This window comes from Cyrtonyx montezumae, unplaced genomic scaffold (genome assembly GCF_038088225.1).
Source record: "Cyrtonyx montezumae isolate F1298 unplaced genomic scaffold, pur_monq_1.0 scaffold_17, whole genome shotgun sequence".
NCBI lineage: Eukaryota > Metazoa > Chordata > Aves > Galliformes > Odontophoridae > Cyrtonyx > Cyrtonyx montezumae.
In genome coordinates this window covers 1,632,194-1,658,860 of record NW_027071903.1, presented here as the reverse complement: position 1 = coordinate 1,658,860, position 26,667 = coordinate 1,632,194, and the positions used below count along the sequence as shown (strand labels likewise).

Here is a 26,667-nt window from a genome sequence, read left to right as displayed (position 1 = left end):
AAAGATTTTTGATTGTGTTTGAAATCTTGCACGTATTGTTTTTCATATTGATATCTTGACTGTTGATGCTAAGGGCAAAATGGATTTCCAGGTATTTTTTTTACAGTTCCAGGAATGAAATTACCCTCAGTTTCAGTCAAGAACTGAAGGTTTAACTTCCAGCATAACATAGTACTTATAAAGTTTCTGTGGCACGCAAGTCTACAAATAGCCTGAAACAATAAAGAAACCTTTCGGGAATTAATGATTTCTGAACACAGCTGGTTCTATCTCTGTCAAATAGAAAAATCTCCATAAGCAAAGACTTAATGGTATTTTACTCCCTTCTAAATAGTAAGTAAAAGCTGATCTGATACTTGAAAAGAAGTTGGGTTTGAAGTAATACTTTTTCAATGCCTTATGAGAGTCCTGCAATCATCAGATCAAGATAAATGTAGTCAGGGATTGATCTTTGTTTAAAGGAGTCTATCCTACGTGTGGATCTACCATTATGTTTAATTTTATTAATGTGGTGGTTCTGAAGGAATAAAAACACTGTTTTAAATACTGTTTTTTTTTCTCTTTCTCTTTTCAGCACAGTGAAAACCATAAAAGTTTGATTGAAAAAGAAAACTAAAATGCCCAGAAAGAGTCTAGACTATGGAGAGCTGCCGGAGTATGAGAAAAGCCAGATCAAAAGGATGTTGGAGCTGGGAACTGTTATGACAGTATTTAGTATTAAGAAGAGTAGTCCAGAAAGGAGGACTATTCAGGTTATAATGGAAACCAGGCAGGTAGCCTGGAGCAAGACAGCTGACAAGATTGAAGGTTTCTGTGAGTATTTTCAAACTGTCCCTGAATTTGGAGTTACTGATAAATTAATGTAATTGTCAAATATTTATTCAGTGAGCCTTTATTAATATGATGAAGCTTTTGGCTGAAAAGAGTTTGGTGATTTGCCAGGAATATGCAGAGTTGTTGCAGTGCTGGTGAAGAATCTTCTGCAGCTCATTATTTAGATGACTAATGCTATGCTTATGTATGGTTAACATGCTTTTTCACTAAATCTTGCTCTCCAAGTTTGCATCCTTGAGTATGATAGTGTTTGTGTTCTCTGATACGAGTGACAACTATTTTGCATCATTAAGCATCAAGAGGTCTTGTAGCTTAAAGTGGTTAGTACTTCTTTGCCTCTTCTCTCTCCAAAAGAAAAAGCTCCAAATGCAAGGAGACTGGATTAAAATTTGTTTTCCTGAGAGATTTCCTGTCTCAGGATAGGAATCAGAGGTGAGACTAGAACTTACTGAGATGGAGCTCAATGAGAAACAGGTTAGTCCAGGCCTGAGAGAAGGAAGAGGGGTTAAGAGCATGAGAGATACTCGAGTCTAAATTAAACTGGGGTGAGAGAAGAGGTCATAGATATGGAGGTGTGTGTGTGGGGGAAATTTCATCATGATATGAGAGAGTGGGGAGAAGAACAGAGTTTGGCTACTGATTTGTGGATTTTTAGAAACTTCTTTTTTGCTAAATCCACTGAGTTAAAAATGCATCAGTCTGTAAGACTGTGAAGACAAGCACTGAGAAGGCATGTGATGTTTGAATTGTCTGTGCAAGTGACAGACAAACTTAATGCATGTAAAGTGCAAGTGACAGACAAACTTAATGCATGTAAAGTTGATCTTTACATGCATTAAGTTTCTACTTGCTGCGTTTCTGCTGGCTCCTGTTTTGTTCCTTGCATGGCCTGGATCTGCAGCAGGAAATCTATTGGTGCAGAACGAAGGAGAGGTTGTCATGAGAATGTTTTTTTGTCACTGGTGGTGGAAATGTGCTCGTATGTAGCTTTCTGGGAAAAAGCAAACATCTGGAAATGTTCATTAACAGTCTTGCTGTGCCTCAGTTACTCATGTAAAATGAGGGTAATTATCCCTTCCTATAATTATGAGCGTGAATGTACTTTAGCAGTTCTGATATGCTTAAATCTTTGGATGAGGCATGCTGAAAACCGAGTCCTGTGTGAAGGAGTAATTCCATTATGAGAGTGTGGCTTGAATGTAATTAATAAATAAAAGTTAGGGTGTTGCATGGACTAGAGCAAAACAGAAAATGCCCACCCAGGGGATGAATGAGACCTTAGAGTCCTCTGACAAAAATAACGTGGGATCGTGGAGTTAAAGACTGCTGCAGCCACTTGCATGAAGCAGTCAGACCTAAAGGGGTGTGTGCATAGTACCAAATCTGTTACTTAAATTGCTTGCTCTACTCGTAGATGTTGACACTTCAGAGAGAAGGTGAATATTAGGTTTGACTGACACCTGGGTAATTCAGCAGGGTAAAGACTTGCCTCCAGGTACACTGGCACTTGTTACCAGAGCAGGGAATTCAGCTGCAAACCTGTAATTTATCTGAAGGCCATCTGCCTCTGCCTGAAAGTTCTGGTGCTGCAGCAGTTATTTTAATTCAGCAATGTGTGAGTGACCTTTACAGCAGTGGAAACTTTAGATCTGAGAATACGCCCTACTGAGAATATCATTTGCACAAATATGCACAATTATTACTTACACATCTCAAGAATCAAAGAACCTTCCCTAACCACAAGAATTATTTTGCAGGCATTGCTTCAGAAAATGATGTGAACTGTTGGAAAGGTTCTGTCTACTTGAGATGAAAGTCAGTGCAGCTTTAACTTGCTGGCAGTGTTTCTGCGGAAGAGGAAGGAAATCTTTTTCATTTTTGTTGTTGTTGTTTTGTTATTTTTAAATAAATTTGTTATTGCTTCTTTTGACTGAGCTCAGGCTTCCTTTTCACTTGAAAATTGGAGTATGTGTGGATTTGTGCTTTACATATTTAGTAATTTAAAGGATAGGCTTCTTGAATACCAGTGATAGGGGAATTAAATTTTTTAGTTCTCTGGAGCTGTACTAAAAGGATACAACCAATTTTATGATAAAATTGTTTCCACTTATTTATATAAATGTACGTATGAATGACCCCAAATATTCACTGTTGTAAGGTTTTTTTTATTATTATTTTTCACAATATATACATATATTTAGTAGCAAAGGACACTAAATTCTGGAATTATGATCTCAGGTTTTAGATTATTGTTCAATATCCTGTGTTTTAATAAGATAAATGAGAAAGCTATCAGCCTTTACATTCAGCGTGGGGTAAAAGAAGTGGGTTTCAAGCTCCCCATCTAGCTGTAGATGTCCCTATTCACTGCAGGGGAGTTGGACAGATGACCTTTAAAGGTCCTTTTTCACTCAGTCTATTCTGTGATTCTGTGAAAGAGCTGCTAAAACCATAGCTGCTTTTTGCTCAGTGTAGATGTGTTACTCTGGATGAGTACATTAAAATGGAGATACCCTTCTTTATACAACCCCTTCTAGTTCCAAGCCTTTGGTGTGGTGATGAGTGACAGTATACAAAGGCAAGGAAATCTGGTTTAAGCAGTCTTCTTCCCTGTGTGGCTTGGACCGTGCAGTGCCTGAGATTTTCCACTGGCCACCTGAAGGAGGTGGGTCATAATATACAAAAGAGATTCTCTAACAAAAAGGAACTGGTGTGAAATCTCCGTGTTGTCCCCTGTCCGAAATAGTACAGGTTATCTGTGTCCTTTCAGAAGGATGTGCTAATTCAACAATAGATTGAGGAGACAGATTTTCAACTGATACGTGTCACAGAAGTTCTCTTGCTTTAATAGAGTATCTGAGGGTCTTGGTGACTTTTTAGCTTAAGAGTTGTCTCTTTGGCTGAATGGTGCTGCACAGCTTCTTAATTTTGCAAGCACAAAGTCTTATTTCAGCTGGTGCTTTGTTCTAGCTTTACAGATCAGGCTGTGCAGAGCACACCACACTGTAACCTCACTGTTTCCTTTGAAGGTAAGAAAGAGCCTCGTGTACTACCTTTCATGTTAGTGTCAGTCCTCCCTGCCCACGTGCAAGAGAAGTGAAGGAGCTACCTGTTTGTGGTTGTCTTAACACCATGGACAAGCTGTGTATGCACGGACTTTCTGACCTGCACAGCCAAGAATTGTTGAAGCCAAGGGAGTTCTTGGGTGATGGCTCAGAATCTCAGAGCTCTCGGTCCTAAGTTGTCAGGCCATCAGTGGCTGAGCATTGATTTAACTTCTGATGCCAACATTTTTGCCCTCAAGACATTTATTCGTTTAAATTTTCTTCCAGTTGTGCTTTGTTTGTTGCAGTGTGGTATTAAAACATTTGCTTTGAATGGGACTCAGAATGATATGTCTGTGGATTGTGTACCCATGGGCTTTAGTGGCCTGTGAAGGAGTTCCTGGATTTGCAATTTCAGAAGTGCTGGTCTTGGTGACCAGAACAGTGCTCAACTAATGTTTGTGTTATCAGCACATCAGAAAAGGAAGTTTCAGTTTCCTGGTATGGAGGGAATTGATTTGCTTATTTAATTTGTAATGGCTCTTTTCTGGCAAACGCTAATTTCTGCATGCTGTGTACACGGCTGTGAAGCTGTGACATTATCGCAGTGCACTGCTCAGCGTGTCACTTCCTGCAGTGCTGCTGTGTGGTTGTGTAGTGTTAGAAACCCTTTACAGCAGTGCATGGATCTGTGGTGGCCCCTAAGTCGTGCACGTACTGCTCTTTAAGCTCTTTCCTCTTCAAGCTGCTGCAGGCTGACCACACAACAGATATGTTGTGCATTGCTGTGGTTTCTGGGGTCACTTCTGCCTTTGTGTCAGTGATCCTGATGCTCTGTGGCTTTGCTAGGGTAGCAGATGACCCACCAGCAGCTGCACTGTCATAGCTCAGGTAACAGGGCAGAGAACTACTTGGCAGCTGTGAAAAGCAGGGAGGAAGGAAAGAGTGGCTGGGAGTGGGAACTGCTAAAGTCAGTGCTCTGCCAAGAGTCATGTTTGGGGTCCAGCACCTGGCATTTGCTGACTTAAGAGTGCATCCAGTGCTACCAAATAAAGCTTCTAACATTTCTTTGAGTCGTGATAGACATACTTAGTTGCACATGAATAAACTAAGGCACAAAGAGGTTATGGTATCTAAGTTGGTATAGCAAGTACCTGATGCGTTGTATGTCTTCCAAAAGGTGAGCTGGAATGGGTGCTTTGTCCTTTATCAGATGGGAATTGCCATAAGGAGAGCTGTTAAGGGAAAGTTTGTGACAGCTGGCGTCTGGAAAACGTGGGAGTTTCTGATGCTCCTGCATCAGTCCTTGTGTGATGATCCATAGCCAGGAGAATTTATGCTCTGAGAGGTCCATGGCACCACCATGGCAAAATTGTGAAGCACAGGAATAAAGCCTGTTGGAACGGAGGCTTCTAAAGCTAATAATGTGTTTCAGTTTAACAAAACTTCAGATGTATATTAATGTAGCAGGAATTCCTTATACTTTTTTTTCATTTTTAATTAACACATAAGACCTAGAGTGAATAGCGTTATTTTAGAATTAACATAAGCAGCTAATTTCATGTTATCTTCTCCTGTTTCTTTCTGCAGTTTTTTTCCAGAATTTGTAGAACAAATGACTGTGGCCCACTTATTAAATACATTTACCATCTCTGATTCATTTAATGTTTCTAATGATTTGTCCAATTTATGAAAACAGGATTATCAGAGACTTAAGCTTTACTTCCTGCTCAAATAAGGAGATTTTACAGTATAAGTCCTCTTAAAAATTCTAAGTGGAATTTTCATATTTCGGGGATGTATTCAGAAAGGGAGTGAAAGGAACAGTGAACTAACTCAGTAAGTTCATGTTGCACGTAGAATTTAAACTTTTGAGTACTGCTCTATTCCTGATCTGCAGGATTGCCCTGTGTTTGTTTTCAGATTTTGTCACAGTGCCAAATAGGAACCTCGTTTCTGCAGTGTTGCACCTGGATAATGATCAACACTCCCTGGAGCAGCAGTGCATCTGTAATGTAGTCATGTAGATAATTGGAGCAGATCAGGCCAAGTGCAGTTTACAGGGTGAGGTGAAATGCAGGCATGTGTAACTAATGTAATGTGTAGCTTATGTATGCTGCCACAGATGGTGCTGTTCTAGCTGACATGGTATTTATTTATTTAGATCTTTATTCTTGTGTTTTGTGAATTTTATCCTGCAGCAGGTTGTCCCTGAAATGAAGTTTTGCTGAGTTTGCTTTTAATATCCCTGCTGAAGTCATCTGCCCAAGGGAGTGTGTTTTGGTTCTGAGCATCCTGTCAGCTGTCAGAGTAGCAAGAACCTTAAGTTTGTGGAGGTAGCTCACTTTAAGTGTCATTGAGGGATTTTTTTTTCTTTTATTCACCAAGTTAAATCACTTGGCCATCTAATTAGTAAAATCTGAATGTCAATGAGAACTTTATATGTTGCGGAAAGCCTTTATTTCTTTCTCTTTGGAGAAAATGGTATAAACATTTACAGCACCTTTGCCTTTCTGGGTGAAGTAGTACAGAGAAGTGTGAAATGCTTCTGCTGACCTCACTGTTAGACTTCATCTTGCTAATTTTCAGGTGTCTTTTTTCTGTCTAAATTTCTGTACTCTTTCAGCCATGTAGTAAGAATTAAACAGTAGAAACAAACATAACTCCTACTACATGCTCCAGAATCATATTCTATCGTTTTCTTTCTATTTTGCATTCTAAAAACTGTTAAGAAAAAAGTGTCATTGCAGAAGTGCATCTGCTTGCTTTTTCTGGAGTATCATTTCAAAGGAATGTTAAAGTTCACCTTTTTCTGATTTGAAACCAATGTGTTTCTGTTCTTACGTAGGGGATCTTCATGTAAGCCTCCAGCAGAGAATTTGGAGCATGGTTTCTGTGGTCAAATGAAAAAAAAAATGAACGTGTTTCAGCCTTTAGCTGTTTTCAAATCATTCTTCAGCAACTCAGTTTTGCAGTGTTTAATGCTAGCTTACAAAGTTCCTGTCGTGGCCAGCCAGTGAAATGGGGATCCAGCCTGGTGATCATTGCAGACCACAGCACTGCCATCATGGTTGATCAGAGCGTGTGGGAGATGTAAATAGTCCAGTGTATTTTCCCCAAAGCCAATAGCCATCTGAGCTCTGTGGCCCTTTCAATTAAGAGCCCATCAAACTGGGAAGGGCTGTAACATGCTGTTTCTCTGTTGAGCAATCCAGTGAGGAGTTGTTAATTTATAAGGTGTAGCTATCATCGGTGAGGTGATAATTAGTTGTTTCTGTAGGTGACGACTCTGCGTGACATGATATTGTAAAAACCTGTTGGTTTAAATGATGCTCATCTCTAAAGCTTCTGTTATACACACAGCTCAGCCCCAGAGTACCCTCAGGAAGGTACTGGGGTGCTATGCCAAGATCATCCATGCTGTTTCTCATGCTGCATCCTTGTAAACTGTGTTTTTTAGATACTAATGTGATTTAGCTGTAATTCCTTGGGCCACTGGATGTCATATTCAATTTCACTGTTTGTATGAGCTGAATCGCTTTGCATACCACTTCTGTACTCACAGGCTTCGGGTTTCTTCCTTCATATGACTTTGCCCTTCTGTGAGAGGAGCCTCACTTTTTTTCTCTTCAGAACTGCACACAGTGTTTCACTGCTGTTTTGAATAAAACAGAAGACACACCTTGTGTAGTTAATCTTTAATTCTGTGAAACGGAGACCAAAGTCATTGTCCTTGCAGACCGCAGTGAAATCCATTTGCAAAAGGATACAGAAGGCCTTCGTTCAGTGAGGGCTCATTTGCACGTTGCCTATCTTGCAGGAGGCAGTTTCTGCCTTTCTGAAACGAAACCTTCTTTAGAATATTTTGTAATGCAAATTGTTGAAAAGATGTGGATTCTAAAAACTGGTTCTGAAATGCTTGTGCAGAACGTTACTATATATACACATAAAAATGCAAAGATATTCGTATGGAGAATGCCCACTCCTGCATGTGGGTCTACACCGTTTGGGTGATCAGAGTCTATTACTTTCCCTTCTGAAACATTGCCACTAGTTTTCTGTAGTCTTCTGGGGGCTGTTGTTGAAAATACCTAGCAAAGTAAATAATACATTTAAGGTATCAAAGCATGCCTTCCCAATGTGACCTCACGTGGTCACTTCTAGCTTACCTATTGCAGTCCTGCTGTTAGCATCGGCTGATTTCAGGCACAGATCCTTCGTGCAGTTATCTGCTTGGCGTTGTGCTTTCTGCACGCAGTGAGTGATATGTGAGTGCTAGGGCAAACTGTTCCCTTTGGATAGCAGTACTGGTTTGTTTCTGTTTCAAATGTACCTGGAATGATCAGCACAGTGTTGTCATGTACAACAGCATAATGTTTTCTGCAGTTCCATCTGCATCATTCCTGCACCTACTGTAGTAGGATCCAAGTTCTGTTTTCCCATATGCCTCCTGGGATAGCTGAAAGAAAGGGAACAGCACTTTGTGATTTTTGTTGCCAAGCTATTTGAATGAAGATCAGTGGAGATGTTATGGATCAAAAGGTTATTGTTAAGTTTGTGGCTGTAAAGAGCTCTCATAGGCACTCTTAGTTGCCTTTTAATCTGTGCAGTCATTGGAAAGTTGCTCTGTAGTGGTGTAATGATCCATTGAATTAACTTATTTACCAAACAGACACCCTATCAAGAGCAGACGTGCGGCTTCTTCAGGCTCTGAACTGCCACCAGTGCTTTGAAAACTGCATATCCAGATTGAAGCCTGGAACAGAATGGGAGCTGAAGGTGCCTCAGAGTCCAGTGGTGTTAATCAGTCACCTGAGGGGCTGGCACTGTAGATCTTTTGTGTGGTACTAGGCTTCCTAACTCTTTGGCACTTTAATGAATGCATTGGCAGTGTCCTCCTTATCTCATTGGGTGTGAGTCAGCTCCTCTATAAAACACATTTTGAGCTGTGTTTCCTTGGGAGGTTTGGTAATCTTAAACTGTTACTTGGAAATTACACTTGCAAGCCTATTGTACTTGATCTTACAATTTGCAAGCTGCATATGTGCAGATCTGTGCTTTTTTCAGTTATATTAGGCACCAGGAGTATCTTTCCATGAATCCAGGTTGAAACATGAGTCTGAAATTCACATGTGGAGTTGAGAAGATAGGCTCCAGGACATCAAGGTAGTAAAAAGATGGGACTGTCCAAGGCACTATGCTGCTAGTTGTAGTGCAGGCATGAAGTTACATTTTAATTGCTCAGTGACAGATTGTACTGTAATAGGTTCATAGCAACAGGCAACTTGGTACAGTTGATTTACTAATCTGAGTCTGAAACATGTTGCTGCTTTTCCTGGCTGTTCCCTACTTGGATTATTGGGATTGCCCCTTCCTGATGCAATGGGCGTTGGGTGGAGGGTGCTGGCAACTATAGCCCCCCTGGGGGGACAGCAGGGCTTAGCTGAGACCCAAATATATCCTTTCTGTGCTTGTCTCTTTCTTTTCCCCTCTGTTTTTTCCCCTAACTTTCCTTTCAATGATATGAAATAATACATATTAAACCATACTTGTAAAATATAGTTAACATGAAATTATATTATTCCTTCAGTACAAATCTAAAGAGCGTTTAATAAAGCTTGTTTAGTTTTGAAGTTCTGTTCCATACATTATTTAAATAAATGTAATGATGTTGCTAGAGTATTGTAGGGCATATAGAACATGTTACCTGAAAAATACTGGAATGTAAAATTCTTCATTTATGGTCTCGTAATGTTTTTTCTCTCTTTTTTTTTTTTTTAAACTTGAATTTTGTTCTCTTACTAAACTGAGTGTTTAGTATTTAGGGCCTGGTAATCTTTTTCAAGGATAAGTCAGAGAAACGATAATATGTTTACCTCTTGTTGATTGAGCTTATTCTAAAGAACACATGAGAAATCCCATAAGGGCAATGTAGTTCTTGTAAGGCCTTATTATGTGAACAAATTCCATCACTTCTATTACTATACATAAAGAGGATGGTATAGTTTTCTCTAAATTAGTTACTAAAAATAAACTTACATGTATTTTCTTCTGTTGTTAACAGCATCTATTCCCATAGTCCAGTCCTTAAAGCAGTGTAAGAGAAGTAGCACCGTGAAAGCTGTGAGTGCAGATATCTTTGTGCACGTATGTATATACACATACATTCACACAAGAGCATAGGTGGTAGGGCTAAAAGGTTGTAATGCAAAGCAAAGGAGTGTAGTGAATGCATGTGTAACCGAGGGAAGACATTAAGCAAGGCTGCGTGTTTGTTTCGGAGGTCTGGATGAGGTAAGAGCCGCTTGAAATGACAGCAGTGCAGATTGTGAAACCATTCTATGGCTGTTATGGTTTATGCTTTGAGGGGTTCTTTGTGGTGTGGTGTTTTGTCTGCGTGGATTTATGGGAGTGTGAAATGGAAGGTGCACTTTGCTTTCAAGTTAAAGCTGTTTCTCAGCAGCGATTTGTTAGTGGAAGGGAAAGAAAACGTACCTGATGTTGTTCTTGCCCATTATCAGCATCAGCCTGTGTGGTGTACAGTCCCTTGTTGGTTATTGTGGTGTACAAGGTACTTTCTTTCTTTGCATCCTGAGTGATGAATGTGATTGGGTGGGCTTAGCCTATCTTTTTCAGATGGCATTTTGGGATGCACATCCAGATATGCTGCTGGGGACCTAAGTAAGACTGTCAGAGGATTTGAGTCATCAGTAAGAGCTTCTGGTTGTGGATCATTTGTGCTTATGCCATGAATTTATTTTAGAAGGTTACACTTAAACTTAGGGCTTTTGGCCTTCCAGATATTAGATGGTCTACTAGTTTGAAAGAGTGACTGAAGAGGTTGAGATGTTAGCTGCGCTCTATTTTGAAGGTAGTTAACTAGGAAAATTAACTTCAAGAGAGATGCCTGTGTCTTAAGGATAATTTAGGTTGGCATTTGAGGTCCTGTTTTCCCAAGAGAAGTTGTTAATGACAAAGAATGAGGAGTGTTAGGTGGGAAGTTTGGCCTGGGGTGCTTCGTAAAGAATAAAAAATAGAGTTAATGAATGCTTCATTATCAGCATTCTGTTGATGGACATCCTTGCTTGTGTCCCTTTTCACACTGGCTTCATAGAAACCCAGTGAGAATGGGCCAAAGCTTTAACCCATGTTCAGCTCCCCCACCCTGTTGGCAGCTGAGTTTCCTTTTTGTTATGTGTTAATAACTGTGATGAAGTGCTCAGTTAAAACTTGCTTTTTATTTTATGGAGTTCCTAAATGCATGAACAGAAGCCCTCAGTTATTTTCCTTGGATCCTGCTACTTCAGATAAACACATTTCAAGAACAGCCATGAAATGTTTTTCTTCATTCTGTAGCTCATAACTCAAGACTGTCCAGTACTGGGAAGAGCCACTTGTTTGTCTAGTTCACAGGCAGAACAAACCACTTCCTCAGTTTTTTAATAAGTATCTTATCTTGAGACTACACATATTTCTATTTCAGTGCTATCTCACTACTCTTATGCTGGCAGGATAACAAGGGTTGGACAGAAAGGGAGCTGACTTGAGAAAATGTGTGCTTCATGCATTGTTCCCATTTGGCTATGCCCTAAGCAAGATGAAGGTGCTACAACAGGTTATGTTGAGCTTTAATTATTAGGCTGCATTTTCTCTTCACTTTCTGGAGGGTGTCAGATACACCTCTTTAATGTGCTAGCAGGTGTACTGAAGCAAGCTGACTTTTTAAGTTGTGATGCATACTTTTTACATAGGTAAATTAGAACCTGTATCATTCCTCTGTCTCTGAACAGTTAAAAGTTGGAGATTTCTTGTTCAGTATAAATGCCATTTGTGAAAATGTCCTCTGTACCCCAAAGGGACTGTATGTATGAACTTTGTCCATTGGTAGTCAGTGATAGTCATATGATAAAAACAGGAGAAGTTATTTTTCGTCTTCTTTTAGTCTTTCTCTGCTGTTGTTGCCTGGTCAGTAATACACTGAGTCATTAATTTGTGGATTGCATGCTGGTGCAATGTGCCTTTCTTGTCATATAACCAAATATAACGATATACATATATTATATGTGTATGCATGTTTTGAGTTTTTTGGCTTGTTGTTTCAGGCTCTGCTGGATGGTAAGTGCAGTTCTGCTGACTGACTGCCTGTTGTTTCCTTTCAGTGGATCTGATGGAAATAAAAGAAATTCGTCCAGGAAAGAATTCAAAGGACTTTGAACGATGCAAAGCAAAACACAGAGAAGAACACTGCTTCACTATTTTTTATGGTACCCAGTTTGTCCTCAATACCTTAAGTTTAGCAGGTAAACTTTCTTTTTTCTTCTTCGTTTCCTCTTTAAACCAAACTACTGAACAATCAAATACACTAATGGAATGGTAATGCAAAGAATATTACAATTTTTGACTTCAGGAGTGTATCAAATGCTTAAAACCTGAACCCTTTTACTTGGCTCCTGAACGTGTGAGCTGACGCATTTGTAATGTTTTGCTGTCAAAGTTTATTGTATGAGACTTTTCCTTATATTGTCTAAACAGAACAGTTGTATAACTTGTGGATGTAGTACGTGAGTCAGTTGCCACAGTCTGTCTTGCACAGTAACAGCCAACACCTCTGCATGTTTGAGGAATGTTAGTGCTTGTTGTTCATCAGAAGAGAGCTACTGTTAAAGTGCTAATATATACTAAGAGACACGTTATTTGTTTTCATTAATATATCACTTCCTGAAATCACATTGACACATATACTGGAGGTTTTTAGCATAGTTTCTGATTTTGTTCAATCAACTGTATCAAGAAAAACTGCTCGTTAAATCTCTCCTGTAAAGTTTTCAGTGCTGAGGAGCAGGGATGATGTTGTCCTCTTTAAAGTCAGCAAGGGATTTGCTCTCATCTTTAACATGGCCAGAATATTGCCCTGGCATTTTCAGTATGGCCAAATAACTCTGGAAACAATACCCATAGAGTTAAATTAAGTCTGTATCGCAGAAACTGACAATTGTCTATGAGCTAGTGCAGGCTAATTTGAAAATGAAGTTGTAGTTTAGTTTGTGTGGTGCGGGTCACTTGATTGCAGCTCTGGAAACCTTTCCAGTCTGATGTGCTGGAAGCTAAAGACTGCTTGTGACAAATCCAGTGTAATAGATAATTAATTCCAGATCATTTTACCTTTGTTGGATAAGGTCTGAGAACTAGCTTTGTTGGATAAGGTCTGAGAACTAGCTTTGTTGGATAAGGTCTGAGAAAATGTGCTGTGTATTATTAGTTCTAGAATTAGCAACATGAAGCTATGCAAAGATTTGTCAATAAGAAAGGTTGACCTGCAGCTCTGTGTACTGGGGTTTAGCTAGATTTCACAAGTTATGTTCTACTTTCTCACAGCGTATTATTTTTTTTTCAGCTGACTCTAAAGATGATGCTGATAAATGGTTGTGTGGCTTGAATATCTTGTATCAAGAGGTCATGAGAGCTCCCACACCTGCTATCACTGAGAGGTAAGCAGACATTTTTTCACTTTGCAAGACTTAACATTTATTTGGAATTTAATGGAGAAAACATATGAAAGAAGTTTTTAAGGGGCAAGATATGAGGTAACTGGCAAGTTACCTTAAGAAACAACAACTTTCCTGTTAGTTGATGATAGAATAAGGTGACATACATGCCTGTTTTTCTATATACGAGTTCTGGAATCGCTGTTGTGGTCCTGCAGTTTACCTTGTTCTGTATGCCACAGACACATTCAAAATCTCTGAATGAAATCCCAAGATCATCTGTTCTAATTGATGGACAATTCACATTTTGCAGTTACAATAGGCTTGGTCTAGTAGATGTGTGTGTTGCAGCTCCTGTGTCCCAACTATTCACACACATGCTTTTGTCATTCCTCCCATTGACACCATTGTGTCATACAGCTTTGTGAACAGTTCACTTGGAGAGATGGGCTGCAAACGAACATCTTAAAGGCTTGCCTTTTAGCAGCCTCCAGTGTGATGGTGAAATTGCACCCTTAATGCTTCTGAAGATGTCACACTTAAAACTACTTATGTTCAGAATGTGAATTTTGTTGACAAGCTTCTAATGCTGTCTCTGCACTTGATTGCTGTTCATCACTGCTGACTTCTCTGTTTGGGATGAGTCACTGTTACCTGTTTTAGAGATATACTGTCCTCCAAATCTACCTAACCAAATTGCTGCACTGACATTGATGTTGTCTTTACCTGGGTTGCAATTCCACTTGGGGAGAAAGTATTCACTTCTTTCTCCCTTTATTGTATGGTACTGCAGAGAGCTGATATACAAAAGTGCTGCTAGATTTCAGTCTGTTTGTGAAGTGGACAAAGTGATATCCTTAGAGAACTGAGGATAAGCTTGACACTGACATGCTGTGAGCAACCTATAGATAAGTTGAGTGTGTAGATATTTACTATTAATACTGCTAACAGTATTTTGCTGGTCAGCTAAGGCTAACATGCATTCCTATGAGGCTTTTCTTAAATGTTCTCTGAGCTCCTCCTCCTCCCTTCCCCCTGCTTTTAATTTTTATGCATGTTAGCAGAACTTTGAGTCAGGAGCCTCAGCTGTCATAAATCATTGACTTAATGAAGTAACTCTAGTTTAGGTTAGCTGAAGTCTTGGCCCACTGTAGCAAATTACATGTTTGTAATTTCTGTTTGTTTGTTCTTCTGCACAGTACACACCCTCCCCTTTCCTGTATTATGTGCTTTTAAAATGCAATATTAAGTAGTAAAAACATAAATGTTTACAAATAAAGTTACAAAACTGAGAGCTTGGATGCTATGCTGAAACTATCTTTGCTTTATCAAAATACATATGTTTTCTGAATTTTAAATACTTCTGTTGAATTTTATCTCCAGATTTTGATATTTCATATGTTATATTTTCTTTATTAATCTCTGATTAAATTTATTTTCCCCCTTTCTTCCTCCTTTTCCCCAAGCTGGCTGAGAAAGCAGATCTATTCTGTTGATCAGACTAGAAGAAATAGGTAAGAAACTCTATGTTCAGTTTGTTTTTAATGAACTTTTATTGTAGGCTGTAACGTAGAGTGAAGAGAGAAAAATTTCTTTGCCAGAGATTAAAAGCGTGACATCCCTGGAAATGGTATTTGTTGTTGCTTTAACAACTTGAGTTTTGCCTTGCAAATTGCTAAATGCAACACTATGTATTTATGTATGTAACATGAGGAAACGAATGATGAGAAATGAATGCTTTTGCCTTTAGCCTAGAATTATTTTGCTTGAATAAGGGAAGGTTATCACCTTCCCCCATTCTTTCTGTGTAGTGATAGAGCTCAGCTGTGCAGGTTTGCTAGGTTGCTTGCTTTACAAGTGTCTTTACCCTTTGATAGCCAAATTGGACCCCAGCAGCATGGTTTGCCACAGAAGGAAACTAAGTTAGTTATTTGGAATGAGGACAGAAATGTTTGTTCATGTGTTGAGTGAAGTTTTTGTGCACTTGAGCTGGCTACCTGGATTTGTGTCGTTGCCGTGTATTCAGATAGGCCAAAGCCAAAGAATCACTGATGCTTCTCATGTGAAAAAAGCCCCCTGGGCTGTAGGTTCCTATGTGCTTTATATATTTGAGTTTCAGTACCTTGTTTCAGCTTTGTGGGAGCAGTAGGTTTGCAGTTTTGCACAACAGAGGGAACTTTCTAAATGTATTCAGCTGCGTGCTTCTGGTTAAAGTTGCCAGAAAATGTGGAACACTGGGAAGGACATTAACCCTTTTTCTCCCACATATATTATATTACCATGGTTTTGCTTTGTAATGTTCATTTCTTTTCCAAGTCTGGAAAAGAACATGCGTTTCCTCTCATTTAGACCTTTTCCTTAAAACAAAATAAAGCATGATGTTTCATTGTGTGAATAAGGCTGTTACTGCAGGAAATAACACCGTTCTGAAGACAGCCTGTGGTGTTGTGCAGCTGGCTTCAGTGTGAACCAGAACACAGTTTGAGGAATGGTGTTTTCAAACCTGACCGACAGTGAAGGTCCTTGACTGGATGCTGGTGTACACCTCCTGATGACTTTTATAAAAGCAGCTTGCAGTTGAGGTGTTTGGGAGGGGGGATCATAAAAGCAAAGCAAATGTTAAGGTACAGAAGCTGTTCAAACAGTATGCCTGCTGAAGAGGTTTCACTTGGTGCTTAAGCGTTGTTTCATCACTACAAGGCAGTCTGCTGAGCATCAAGGGGGATTGCAGGTGGAGAGGGCAGTTCTTTGTTCTCCTGTTAGATGATTCAATCTTTTAGAGAATTTCAGGAAAGGAGTATGAGCTGAGTTTTCATTTTGTTTAGTGCTGCAGTTTCTAGGGAGGTTAATTGTAAAGGTTAGGCTTCCAGGCAAGTCCTGTTTAGTGCACTGCGTTTTTGCCAGTAGTGATGAATCCTCAGGTCTTTGTTTTGGCTTGTGCTTGTTCAGCCAGAGGAAATCACTTGTTCTTGGTATTTGGGTTGCAAGTGGAGTGTTCGTTCTTGCTCCTAAAAGGAGTGGTTTTTTTCCAGAGGTCTGGCGACAGGGCAGAAAGCCAGGAATTTCCTGACTTCTAATCTGGCTTTGGCATAGATTTTTTCTAAGTTCCTTCTTGCTTTGCCCCTTTTCCTTTCTGCACAATGGAGATGAGGATCTCTCACAGGGCAGCTGCTTCAGAGTCGAATTGTTATTTCATCTAGGTGCTACATGCTGGTTTCTTTCGAGTGACTCTGTTCTGATCCTGTGTTTTCATGGAGTTAATGGATTATGAATTGCACTGGGCTTCAACGCAGACCTCTTTAGCTTTGTTTCCTTGGGCACTGTCAGTGTTGCATTAATGTCTTGTGAGCACTGGCTGTAGCATCCATAGATGTTTTTGCGTTCCCATCTCTTCACTGCTTCAGTTTGCTGCTATGAGTCTTTATTCTGTTCATCTTCCAGTCTGGGATGTACCCTTGTGCCCTTCATATGTCCCATTTTACTGCTGTGACCTCCTTGGGGCCTCATACCAGTGCCTACCCAGAGTATGAAGCTCTGAGATTTAATTTGTGTTCTTTGCTCTCCAGTAGAGTAGCAGGCCATTGAAATGGAGCTGCAGGGGATGGCTTATCTGGTGTATCAACTTGGTGCTGCTGGGTGGATGAGGTCTCACTGTTTCCTCCACCATTTTTAAAAATGATCTATTCACAGTTCTGTGTGTGTAAGCACTGTGTTTGTCCTCACTGTATAGGTGTTATGATTATAGGAATTACAAAAAGATGAGTCCTACGAAAAATGTTATGACAGTAACATTTTAGTGTTTATAAAAATATATTGGTAGCTGGCTAGATACAACATAATTGTTTTATTGTTTGTTTGTTTTTTCCTATATTTTCTATTTTTCAGTATCAGTCTTAGAGAGCTGAAAGCTGTCCTTCCCCAAGTAAACTTCAAAGTGAGCAGCATGAAGTTCTTGAAGGATAAATTTGCGGTAATAACCTGTTAAGTTAAATCTGTTTTGTATCCCTGATAGATGCTGATATTTCTGTTCAGGTTACTTTGTGTATGTCTGCGTATATTTATTACTGTTTACAAAGAAATGCATTATTTTCATTAATTTCTAAGTTCGACTTTGCCTGCATGTAAGGTTATAAGAAAATACAGATGTAACTTCACTCTCTTCACAGATGCTACTCCATTCTCAGTAAGGGTACAAAACCAAATGTCAGGGTACAAAACAAAAAGGCCCCAAACCAACAACACCCCTCTTCCCCCCAGTATTAAAAAGTAATAACCCCCAAACGTAAAACAAATGGAGTCAGAATGGAATTCAGTGTGTGTGGTGGTGGTGGCTGAAGTAGAGATAACTTGTACGCTGTGCAAATGCATTTCATGGAACTCTCAATTCACTACATGCAACTTTCTGTTGTAGGAAATAGGCGCTCACAAGGAAGAGCTTAGTTTTGAGCAATTTCATTTGTTCTACAAAAAGATCATGTTTGAACAACAGAAATCGGTACGTTTTTTTAATAAGTAGCCTTCACAGTGTTAATATGATCAATCAGAATTAAGAGGGAATGCTATTCTTGCAACAGCAGAGCTTTATAGCACTGTGCCTGATGTACAGGCAACATTCACCATCAGCAATTGGCTAAAGCATATGAGTAATGGCATTTCTAGGAATAACTTTTCTTCTGAGATTTTTTTTGTAAATAGAATCTCTCCATATTGAGCTTGCTTAATCTCTCCACTGATAGATGCAATGATTTTTTTTTTCATACTTCTATTAATTTTGCACCATAGCATTCTGTAAATCACTGGGATGTATCCTGAATATCAAGTAATGGGTATTACTCTCATTGTCTCATGCTCAGAAATGACAAGCAATGAGTGCAGAGCATGATGTGCTTCAGGCAGTGGAATGACTGCCTGACTTTAGTTTTCTTTTGTTACCTGCGTGGTTTGATAAGCCTGGTGAAACCTGCATATATTTTAGTGCCTCTGAAAGTTAGGAACTTGTAACTGTGAAGACAGGTGATTTGAAATTACTTGCACACATCTTTATTGATGATGTGCATATTGTTGATTCAAATTACATTTGTTAAAACAGAAACTTCACTGTGAAAATTGGTGCTGTTTCCTTTTGGCAGTAGTGCTTCCTTAAGTGCTGCTTAAAAGAGATGCTGAAATTAGTTTGGCTTAATAATCTCTGTTTACCTCTGGGGTTCAGGTTTTGGTCATGAAAATCTGGTTACTTAGCTCAAGTAGAAAGCTGAAGAGTTAAACAGAGAATAAGGAGGTTATGTGACATCCTTAGACTCTGGTAATCATCCCTTGTGGATCATTTCAAAGAAACACCTCAGTTAGTTCAATAACTACTACGAGTCAGCTGCTGAGTTTTCTGTGATCTCTTACTAGGTTGCTCCAAGCTGGAAACAGAATAGATTTTACATTCAAATGGATAAATATGATGGAAGATACGCAGTTCAATTTTATGTGGGATATAGAGCAATAAAAGCTCCCCAGAAAATTGACTGATTGTGTGTAAGGTGCTTTATCAATAGCAAGTTTGCTGCTGCAAAATGGCAAGTGTTCTGCTGCTTTCACATTGAGAGGCCTGATTCGCAACTGTCCACTTTGGATGGAATTAAATAGAAAACAGCACATTCTCTTACTTTTCTTTATCTTACCTCCTTACCTCCTCTCTCTCCCCACCCTATTTTTTTTTTTTAAAGATTCTTGATGAATTCAAAAAGGATTCCTCTGTGTTCATTCTTGGGTGAGACTCCTTGTTTGTATTATTTGACCAAATTTATGTGTGGTTGCAGTGCTGCAAGATTTTCTTTTAATTATATCACTGTTTTTTGTTTGTATGCTTTAGTAAGTGAAAAGGAAAGATCTCATTGTATTCAGAAAGGTGAATTTATCATGGAAGTACATTCTGGATACTATTTGGTAAATGTTTTTTACCTACTGGATAGAAAAAATGGCATGGACATGAACAAGCAAATTGACCCACCTTCAGATTTTACTTAAAACAGAATGGAACTTGTTAAGGACAATTGCTGGAAAAACTTTAGTCTGGTGAGGTGTGGTGCACAGGCTTTGCCTGGATTCAAGCAGAATGCTGACACTAACAGTTTCTGCAACTTTCACGTGGTGGACTTGGAAAGTTTAGTAAGATACATACAGCAAGAAAGAGAGATATCAGGTACTGATAGTATTTTGATCATGAATTAAACCAGTTTATCTTAGCTTTGAATGTTACAACAACAGAAGAAGGAATTTGCTTTAAAAGTTTGCTCTAGTTATACTGTGTATTTCCTTAGTCCTTGGTCATGCTGTGTGAATTTAACTTGGTGTGACTGCTTAAAACCACAGGTATCTCAGGGATGAGTACCAGATGATGCAACATCTGTGTCCTGCAAAAGACGAAGCAGCTGTGTTACTTTCTGTCAGTGTAGTTGCATCTTGCCTCATTTTTCAAGAAGATTTTATCTATTGCAGTGGATCATCTGAATAATATAGAAGGAGTTATTTATGGAAGTGGGGCTCTGTGAGAATTTAAAATAATGAACTCTCTGTATACCTCAGACTTAACAAAACCCCTGTGATATGAATGCTGTTCATTTGCTACAAAAAGACAAACAGAGATTCAGTACTTTTCCTAGTGAATCACTATAAAGAATATATCAAAAATCCAGGAGGTTTAAAGCTCAAAAATACAGTGATTAGATAATACAACATTAGAAACCTAATGTAAATTCCCTTGCAGTTGTAAAAAGTTTCTTAGTCTTACTTGGACATTTATACTGCAAATGCAAAGTATAAATCCCTGTCATCTTCTGCTCTAACATTTTATGACATTTTTTCTGTTGTTTCTTTAGCTTTACTTTTCCTTTCTTACTCTCGCTGTTTTTGTTTGTTTGTTTGTTTTTCTAAAGTAATACTGACCGTCCAGATGCTTCAGCAGTTCATCTCCATGACTTTCAGAGGTTTCTTCTACATGAGCAGCAGGTGGGAAAGTTACAGAATTGTCAGTTATTTTTTTCTTGATGTTGTCTCACAGAATTACATGTAGCTTTAAGATCAACAAAAACAAACCACAGAAAGGTTATGTTATAGTATTGCCACTGACATAAATAAAATTCTAGGTCTTGGACATTTTTTTCCTCTTTCGTTGCTATTGAACTTCATGAGAACTTTTATTTCTCCATATTAAGACTCTAAAGGTACACTGTAGGAAAAGAGGCAGGATAAATTAGGGCAGCGGTTTGAGCAGGTCTCCATTTAGTCACGTAATAAACAGAAAAGTTTTGAAATAAACACTGCATGATAGCCTGACCCAGTTACAGCTGTCACTGTAGATACATCAGGGGTATTACCTTGTCCATGGCCCCATTTTGTCAGCTCTTAAATAAAAAGCTGAGCTGACTGCTTACATTCAAGTTAATTTTCTTTTGAATGAGGCTAGTCAGATGTTCAATTCCAGCAAGCGGATAACGATGGAGGCAGGGATTGGATCTGTCTTCATAGTCTTCTGTGATCTTATTTAGCACAGACACTGTGGAAGAAAAATCATAATTCAGTCTGCAGGCCTATCTTTGGGGCTAGACATTCACAAAAGGATACAGTGAAGTGAGTCTGAGACTACTGTTGGAATCTATCCACTTTCCAGTTCTCAATCCCAATGCCTTTTACATAGTGTGGTACTGCTGAATTCCAGGTTTGCAAGTATGATTGAAAAGTGAGAGGTACACTTTCTGTATGAAGTTGCTACTTTCTTTTTCTCTTATTTCACTGTGTTAAAAGGGCATTCAGATTGCACTTAGAAGTGAAAAGATATTGTTAAGGCATAAACTCAAAGGAGGCCACCTTTTCGTGTATATATATATGGATGTAGTGTGCAGCGTATGGGCCTTCAATCTGTATAAATGTACTTGACTGGAAAACTTTTTCCCTCTTAAGCATCATAGAGGAAGCTCTTTAGACAAAATGTATTGGCAATGAGATAGCTGACAGAGTGGTTAATGTCTATCTGTAGACCTCTCTGGTATTTATTAGATTTTATATAGCAGATCACCACACCTGAAGCTTTTTTACTTTATTGTTATTATCTGAAGGAATCTTGGGCACAAGATCTGAGTAAAGTCCGAGAACGAATGACTGAGTTTGTTGATGACACTATGAGAGAAACTGCTGAACCCTTCCTCTTTGTTGATGAGGTAAGATGATTATACTTTCTAGTAGTTCCTTACGAACGTTTTTCTTTCACTGCTAGCTCTTGGTTTCTTAATGGGTTGAAAGATCCTTTAGGATGCTTCTGCTGCATTGTTGGATCTCTTTTAGTCTCATATGGTCAAAATGTTTCAATTCTGTCTCTCTTTGTATTTTAGTTCCTTACTTACCTTTTTGCAAAAGAAAACAGTATTTGGGATGAGAAATATGATACCATAGATGTGCAGGACATGAATAATCCTTTGTCCCACTACTGGATTTCTTCCTCTCATAACACGTAAGTTACCAGAAGTCCCACTGTCTGTCCCCCATTCAAGTGGACTTGGCACGTGTTAGAAGAAAGTAAAACTTTTAAATTATGATATCCAGAAATACACTGGTTGTGTGAGATCTTCCTAAAGCGTGATGTAAAAGTGGCAAAGACTGCTTCTGGGATTCCTTTCTCCTCTTCTCTTATTATCTTATGTAGATTTTGGGATGTAACGACCTCTGCTGCAAAAACCCTGAATCCTGTTACAAAATAAGCCTTGAGCTCAGACTCAAATCCAGTTCTTCCGTAGCAAGTGTTTGTTTTTTTTTTTTAATTTTTTAAAGTCAATGAAATCAGCATAGTGCCTTCATAACAGAGAAAAGCACCGTTACCCAGTGATTGAGTGGGAACTGACTGAAAATTGCCCATCTTCTCTGCAATTTTCTCTTATTCCTTAGATATCTGACAGGAGACCAGCTTCGAAGTGAATCGTCCACAGAAGCTTACATCAGATGCCTTAGGATGGGATGCCGATGTATTGAGTGTAAGTAATGAGTTTGTGGAGTGGTTTATAACGTATTCTCCTGGTAAACACTGCTTCCCTTGTTTACTAACAAGGAAAAAAGAATTGAAATAAAGAACTAGGTGGGTTTTTTTCTTCTAAATTGAAGTTAGTTACCATGACAAACACCCATTCCATATGTTGTTTTTTATTATGTCTCACTATTACCCTGTTTAGTTGTTTGGTTCCTTCTTCTCTTGCAATTCCAAGAAGGACTGTTTAAATTGATGTATTTCTGCATGGAATATCAATGTAATCTAGTAAAAAGACAGGTTAGCTGCCTGAATTTGTTTTTTCCAGATTCCCAGGTAGTAATGCTTTGTGAAAATACTGGATTTTATTTTCTCCGTAGTGCTCTTATTGAAGTGAACTTAATTTCCTCTCTGAGAAGGATAAATTCATTTAATAGAATATTTTATTATGAAACTCTCTGAAGGACTGGATGTGCATTCTGTTTTTTTTTACTGCTTGGAGTCTTCATTTTTCTACTGCTTGTCTTTCTTAGTGGACTGCTGGGATGGTCCTGATGGGAAGCCCATCATTTACCATGGATGGACACGGACAACAAAGATCAAATTCGATGATGTAGTACAGGCAATCAAAGATCATGCCTTTGTAACATCTGAGTAAGCTTTGATTTATTTTCCTTAAGTTGGTCTTGAATGCTTAGAATTTCCTTAACTTTTTTTTGCCTGTGATTTAAAGAAAAAAAAAGGAAAGAATGAAATCCTAATCATCATCTTTATTGTCAAACATGGATTTTTTTATGTTTATTTTTTAATATATAGATTTATATAATATATAGAGAAAAACTGTTGCTACATAAAGGTTTGCTGTTAGGGACTACCTTAAAGGGATCCCTATCTCCTTGCTTAGGTCATCTTCTACTGAAGTGAGTTGTGAAACTTCAAATTCTGATTAGTGTGTTTTAAACAGACAAAAAACTATAAAATGAGAAGTGGCAAGCTATTTATCTATTGGGTTGATATTCTTGTTGTAGGGAAGATCTTAGAATTCATAGAATGCTTCATAGAATTGGCAGAATGAGTTCAAATCTGCACCTCCCCCTCAGCCCTTCTTCTAAACCTGGTGCTGAGATGTCCTTAACAAGAAAATCACTACCCAGCAATTGGGAATGAGATAGGAGACTGACATCCCTGGTTTTACTCTTTACTAACTGGACACAGAGGATTAGGTTTATTTTCTTAAACATGACAGGCATACTTGTGTTAATGAAAACCATAGTGCCAGTTGGTTTAATCAAACCAATAGAATGGTGGATTAAGCGTGATACTTTCCCCACATACATATGGGTTAGGCTTCTCAGGAGGAATATCAAAATATTTCCCAAATGTGCAGGGTCAGAATTAGAAAAGCCAAAACCCTTTTGGAGATTAAAGTGCTGAGAAATGTGAAGGACAAGAAAAATTTCTACAAGTAGAACTGCAACAAAAGGAGGATTAAGAGAACTGAGCCTTCTGCTGAATTAGACAGGAGACTTATGGAGAAGGCTGAAGTACTCTATGCCTTCTTTGCCTTAGTTTTCCATAGTAGAGTCAGAGCACATGCTATCCAAGGGGAGGGTCACAGAACTAAGTTTGTTTATTTTGGAGACGAGATTAATGAGAAAGACTTGAATTGCTGTCTTCTGGTGCTAAGAAATATTTCTCCTTGCAGCTGTTGAAAACTTGTTTGGTCAATGCTTTGAGCAGTCTGATCTAACTTAGTTCCCAAAGAAGGGGTTTGGTCTAGGTGGTATCCAGAGGTCCCTCCTGACATTATCAGTTGTATGTGTAACTGCTCCTTTTGTCATCTTGTTTGCTTTAAATATTTTCTTTATATTTGAGAGAGAGTTGAGATAGGTTGGTGTTTTCCTTGCCTTGTCAGTTGAAGCAAAAAGAACGGCTTCATTTGTATCTGTTTTCTTAAAAGATACCCAGTCATTCTATCAATTGAAGAGCACTGTAGTGTGGAACAGCAACGACACATGGCCAAAGTGTTCAAGGAGGTATTTGGAGATCAGCTTTTAATGAAACCTGTCGAAGCTAGTGCAGATCAGCTACCATCACCAACGCAGCTGAAAGAAAAAATTGTCATCAAGGTGAGTTGTTGTGGTACTGTGTGCTAGTAGGTAAAGTACTTTGGAAGACGAGCTGGAGCCAGCACAGCTTAACTGTTGGTTTCTGTTGAAGAGACAAAGAGTCACCATTCTGATTTGCTGTATTGTATGGAGTTCTGTAAAAATGCATGCTAGAGTGCTTGCTATTAGTTTTCTTTGCAACAGATATTGATAATTTAAGTGCAAGATGGAATGTCAGCTCTTTTCTAAAGGTCTTCCACCTTCCGAAATGTCACTGTTAAATTTTAGCAAGAGATCATTGCTGCAGAGACTCATCATGGGCTTCTTAAACAATTAGTGATGGGCTTAAAATATTGAAAGTATGTTCTTGAATAGAAAGTAGGCTTAACATTAGCTGTTTTTTCCAAAGAATGCCTGACCTTCACGTGAAACCCAAAGCACTTGCAGGCTGCTGACAAAAGCTGTCAGGATTGCTTACTTTGCAAACTGCAAAAATTGATTGGCATTTACTAACTCAGTTTGATTTACATATGCAGTTTAGTGAGCCACTTCTGAAAGACTGCAATGCTTCTGTTGGAAGGCATTCACTGTGAGGGTGTCTTACCTGCTAGACAATGCAGATGGTTTACTTGGTACTCATGTGCAACAGCACGAGGGACAGAACTGAAAGAAGTCTTCTTGGATTGGAACTGCAAGAGAATTATTTTTTTTGAAAGGCAAAATTAAGTGGATAATCTGGAGGCTGCTCTTGATCTTTTCAATAAAATAAAAAATGCTTTTTACCTGTGTTTTTGTTTTCCAGCTTTTGTCACCATACTACATCACGTGTATTGCACTGCAGGTCAGAAGAAATAAGGGTAGATGAATATAAACATATAGTTCTTTAAAGTAGGACTGGAAATGCTAGCACACCACTCTGAGATGCACAAGAGCAGGAAGTAGAAAACTTACGTGTTTAGTTTTTTCTCCTTTTTTTTTTTGTTCTCTAAACTGACTTTTATTACCACTCAAAGTGTAGGAGGGAATTGTATAAGCACATGAATAAATAACATGACAGATCTGATTTAAGGGGAATTTCAAACTTTGCATGAGAACATCCATATCATTCTTACCTCTCTAAAACAGCATTAAAGAGCTTTTATAAATAGATCAGCACCTGTCAGTAAGCTGGTTGTGTTGTTTGACTGGCAAATGTTGTCAGTAAACAGAGCCAATTCTGCTGTAAGGGCCTGTGGGATTTTTCAGATAAGCCTGTTAAGTTGAAATCTTCCTGTAGTAAAGTTTACAGAACTGAATGTATTTGAGAACTACTAGCTATGAGAGGATTAATCCTATCATTAACTACAGTTTAAGTATTTGATATTATCTTTAGTCCCTTGAGCTGGTGTTTTTCATGAGCCCATTTAAGGTAGGTATTGCTGAGCCTTGCCCTTCAACATAGGTTGCACTGTATTGTTTCAGCGTGTAGTTAAATAGTATACATGAAAGAACACTGATCTCTTACAACATTTCTAATGTACTTTTTAAGAAAGAATGTTCTTACAAGAATGAAATCAGGGAAGTTACAGCAAGAACTGTTCTTTTATGTATGTATGTATACATGGGGTTTTTTTTGTTCTTTTTTTTGTTTTTTTTTTCTTTTCTTTTGTGGCCAGCCTTATTCCTTCTTTTACAGTCTTCTTTCAGAGTAGTCCAGCTATTGCAGTTTCATCTGTTCAACCTTTTCTACAAGGATTTGCTCTGTGGGCTGTATTTGATTGCTTTTTTCTTTTTCCTGTCATGCCCTGTCATAAGCTTTTCATTGCTGCTTTGGGATTGTCTAAATCGTTGTGTCATCATTTTTCATTGTAACTGAGGACTTTTTTCTATGTGTATATAGCAGGAGTTGGATGTGAAATACTTCTCAAGGGTACTGGCTTGTGCTTTTCTGTCAGCCAAATTGTGTGCTGCACAAAAACAGCATGAACTTTAGCAGCTATGAACTGAGAGCTGTCTTCCCCCAGCTCTTACAAGCACTGGTGCTGTTTCTGACCTTGCAGTGACTTACTCTTCTTGTTATTCTTTATACTGCTGAATTGTGGCTAAATTGTGTAGCACTACTTGGGTCTTCACTGGGTTTACCTCTTTCTGCACTGGAGTTGTAGTGTGCTCCATAGACTAGGATTTAGCTGGCAAGGAGGAGAAGAAAGTAGAAC

General features: G+C 38.7%; 1 protein-coding gene across 1 annotated transcript in view; it reads left to right on the top strand.

The window, feature by feature from the left end:
- The first annotated feature begins 574 nt into the window (after positions 1-574).
- PLCG2 (phospholipase C gamma 2) overlaps positions 575-26,667 on the top strand; it is a 45,733-nt gene continuing 19,640 nt past the window's right edge. Inside the window, exons 1-13 of the mRNA XM_065733105.1 lie at positions 575-813; positions 12,038-12,178; positions 13,273-13,366; positions 14,830-14,877; positions 17,249-17,333; positions 17,775-17,858; positions 19,078-19,121; positions 20,287-20,359; positions 21,466-21,567; positions 21,739-21,857; positions 22,289-22,374; positions 22,898-23,018; positions 24,325-24,493. Coding sequence (XP_065589177.1) covers positions 618-813; positions 12,038-12,178; positions 13,273-13,366; positions 14,830-14,877; positions 17,249-17,333; positions 17,775-17,858; positions 19,078-19,121; positions 20,287-20,359; positions 21,466-21,567; positions 21,739-21,857; positions 22,289-22,374; positions 22,898-23,018; positions 24,325-24,493 — 1,362 coding nt within the window. The 5' untranslated portion in view covers positions 575-617. The remainder of the gene's footprint in view (positions 814-12,037; positions 12,179-13,272; positions 13,367-14,829; positions 14,878-17,248; positions 17,334-17,774; positions 17,859-19,077; positions 19,122-20,286; positions 20,360-21,465; positions 21,568-21,738; positions 21,858-22,288; positions 22,375-22,897; positions 23,019-24,324; positions 24,494-26,667) is intronic.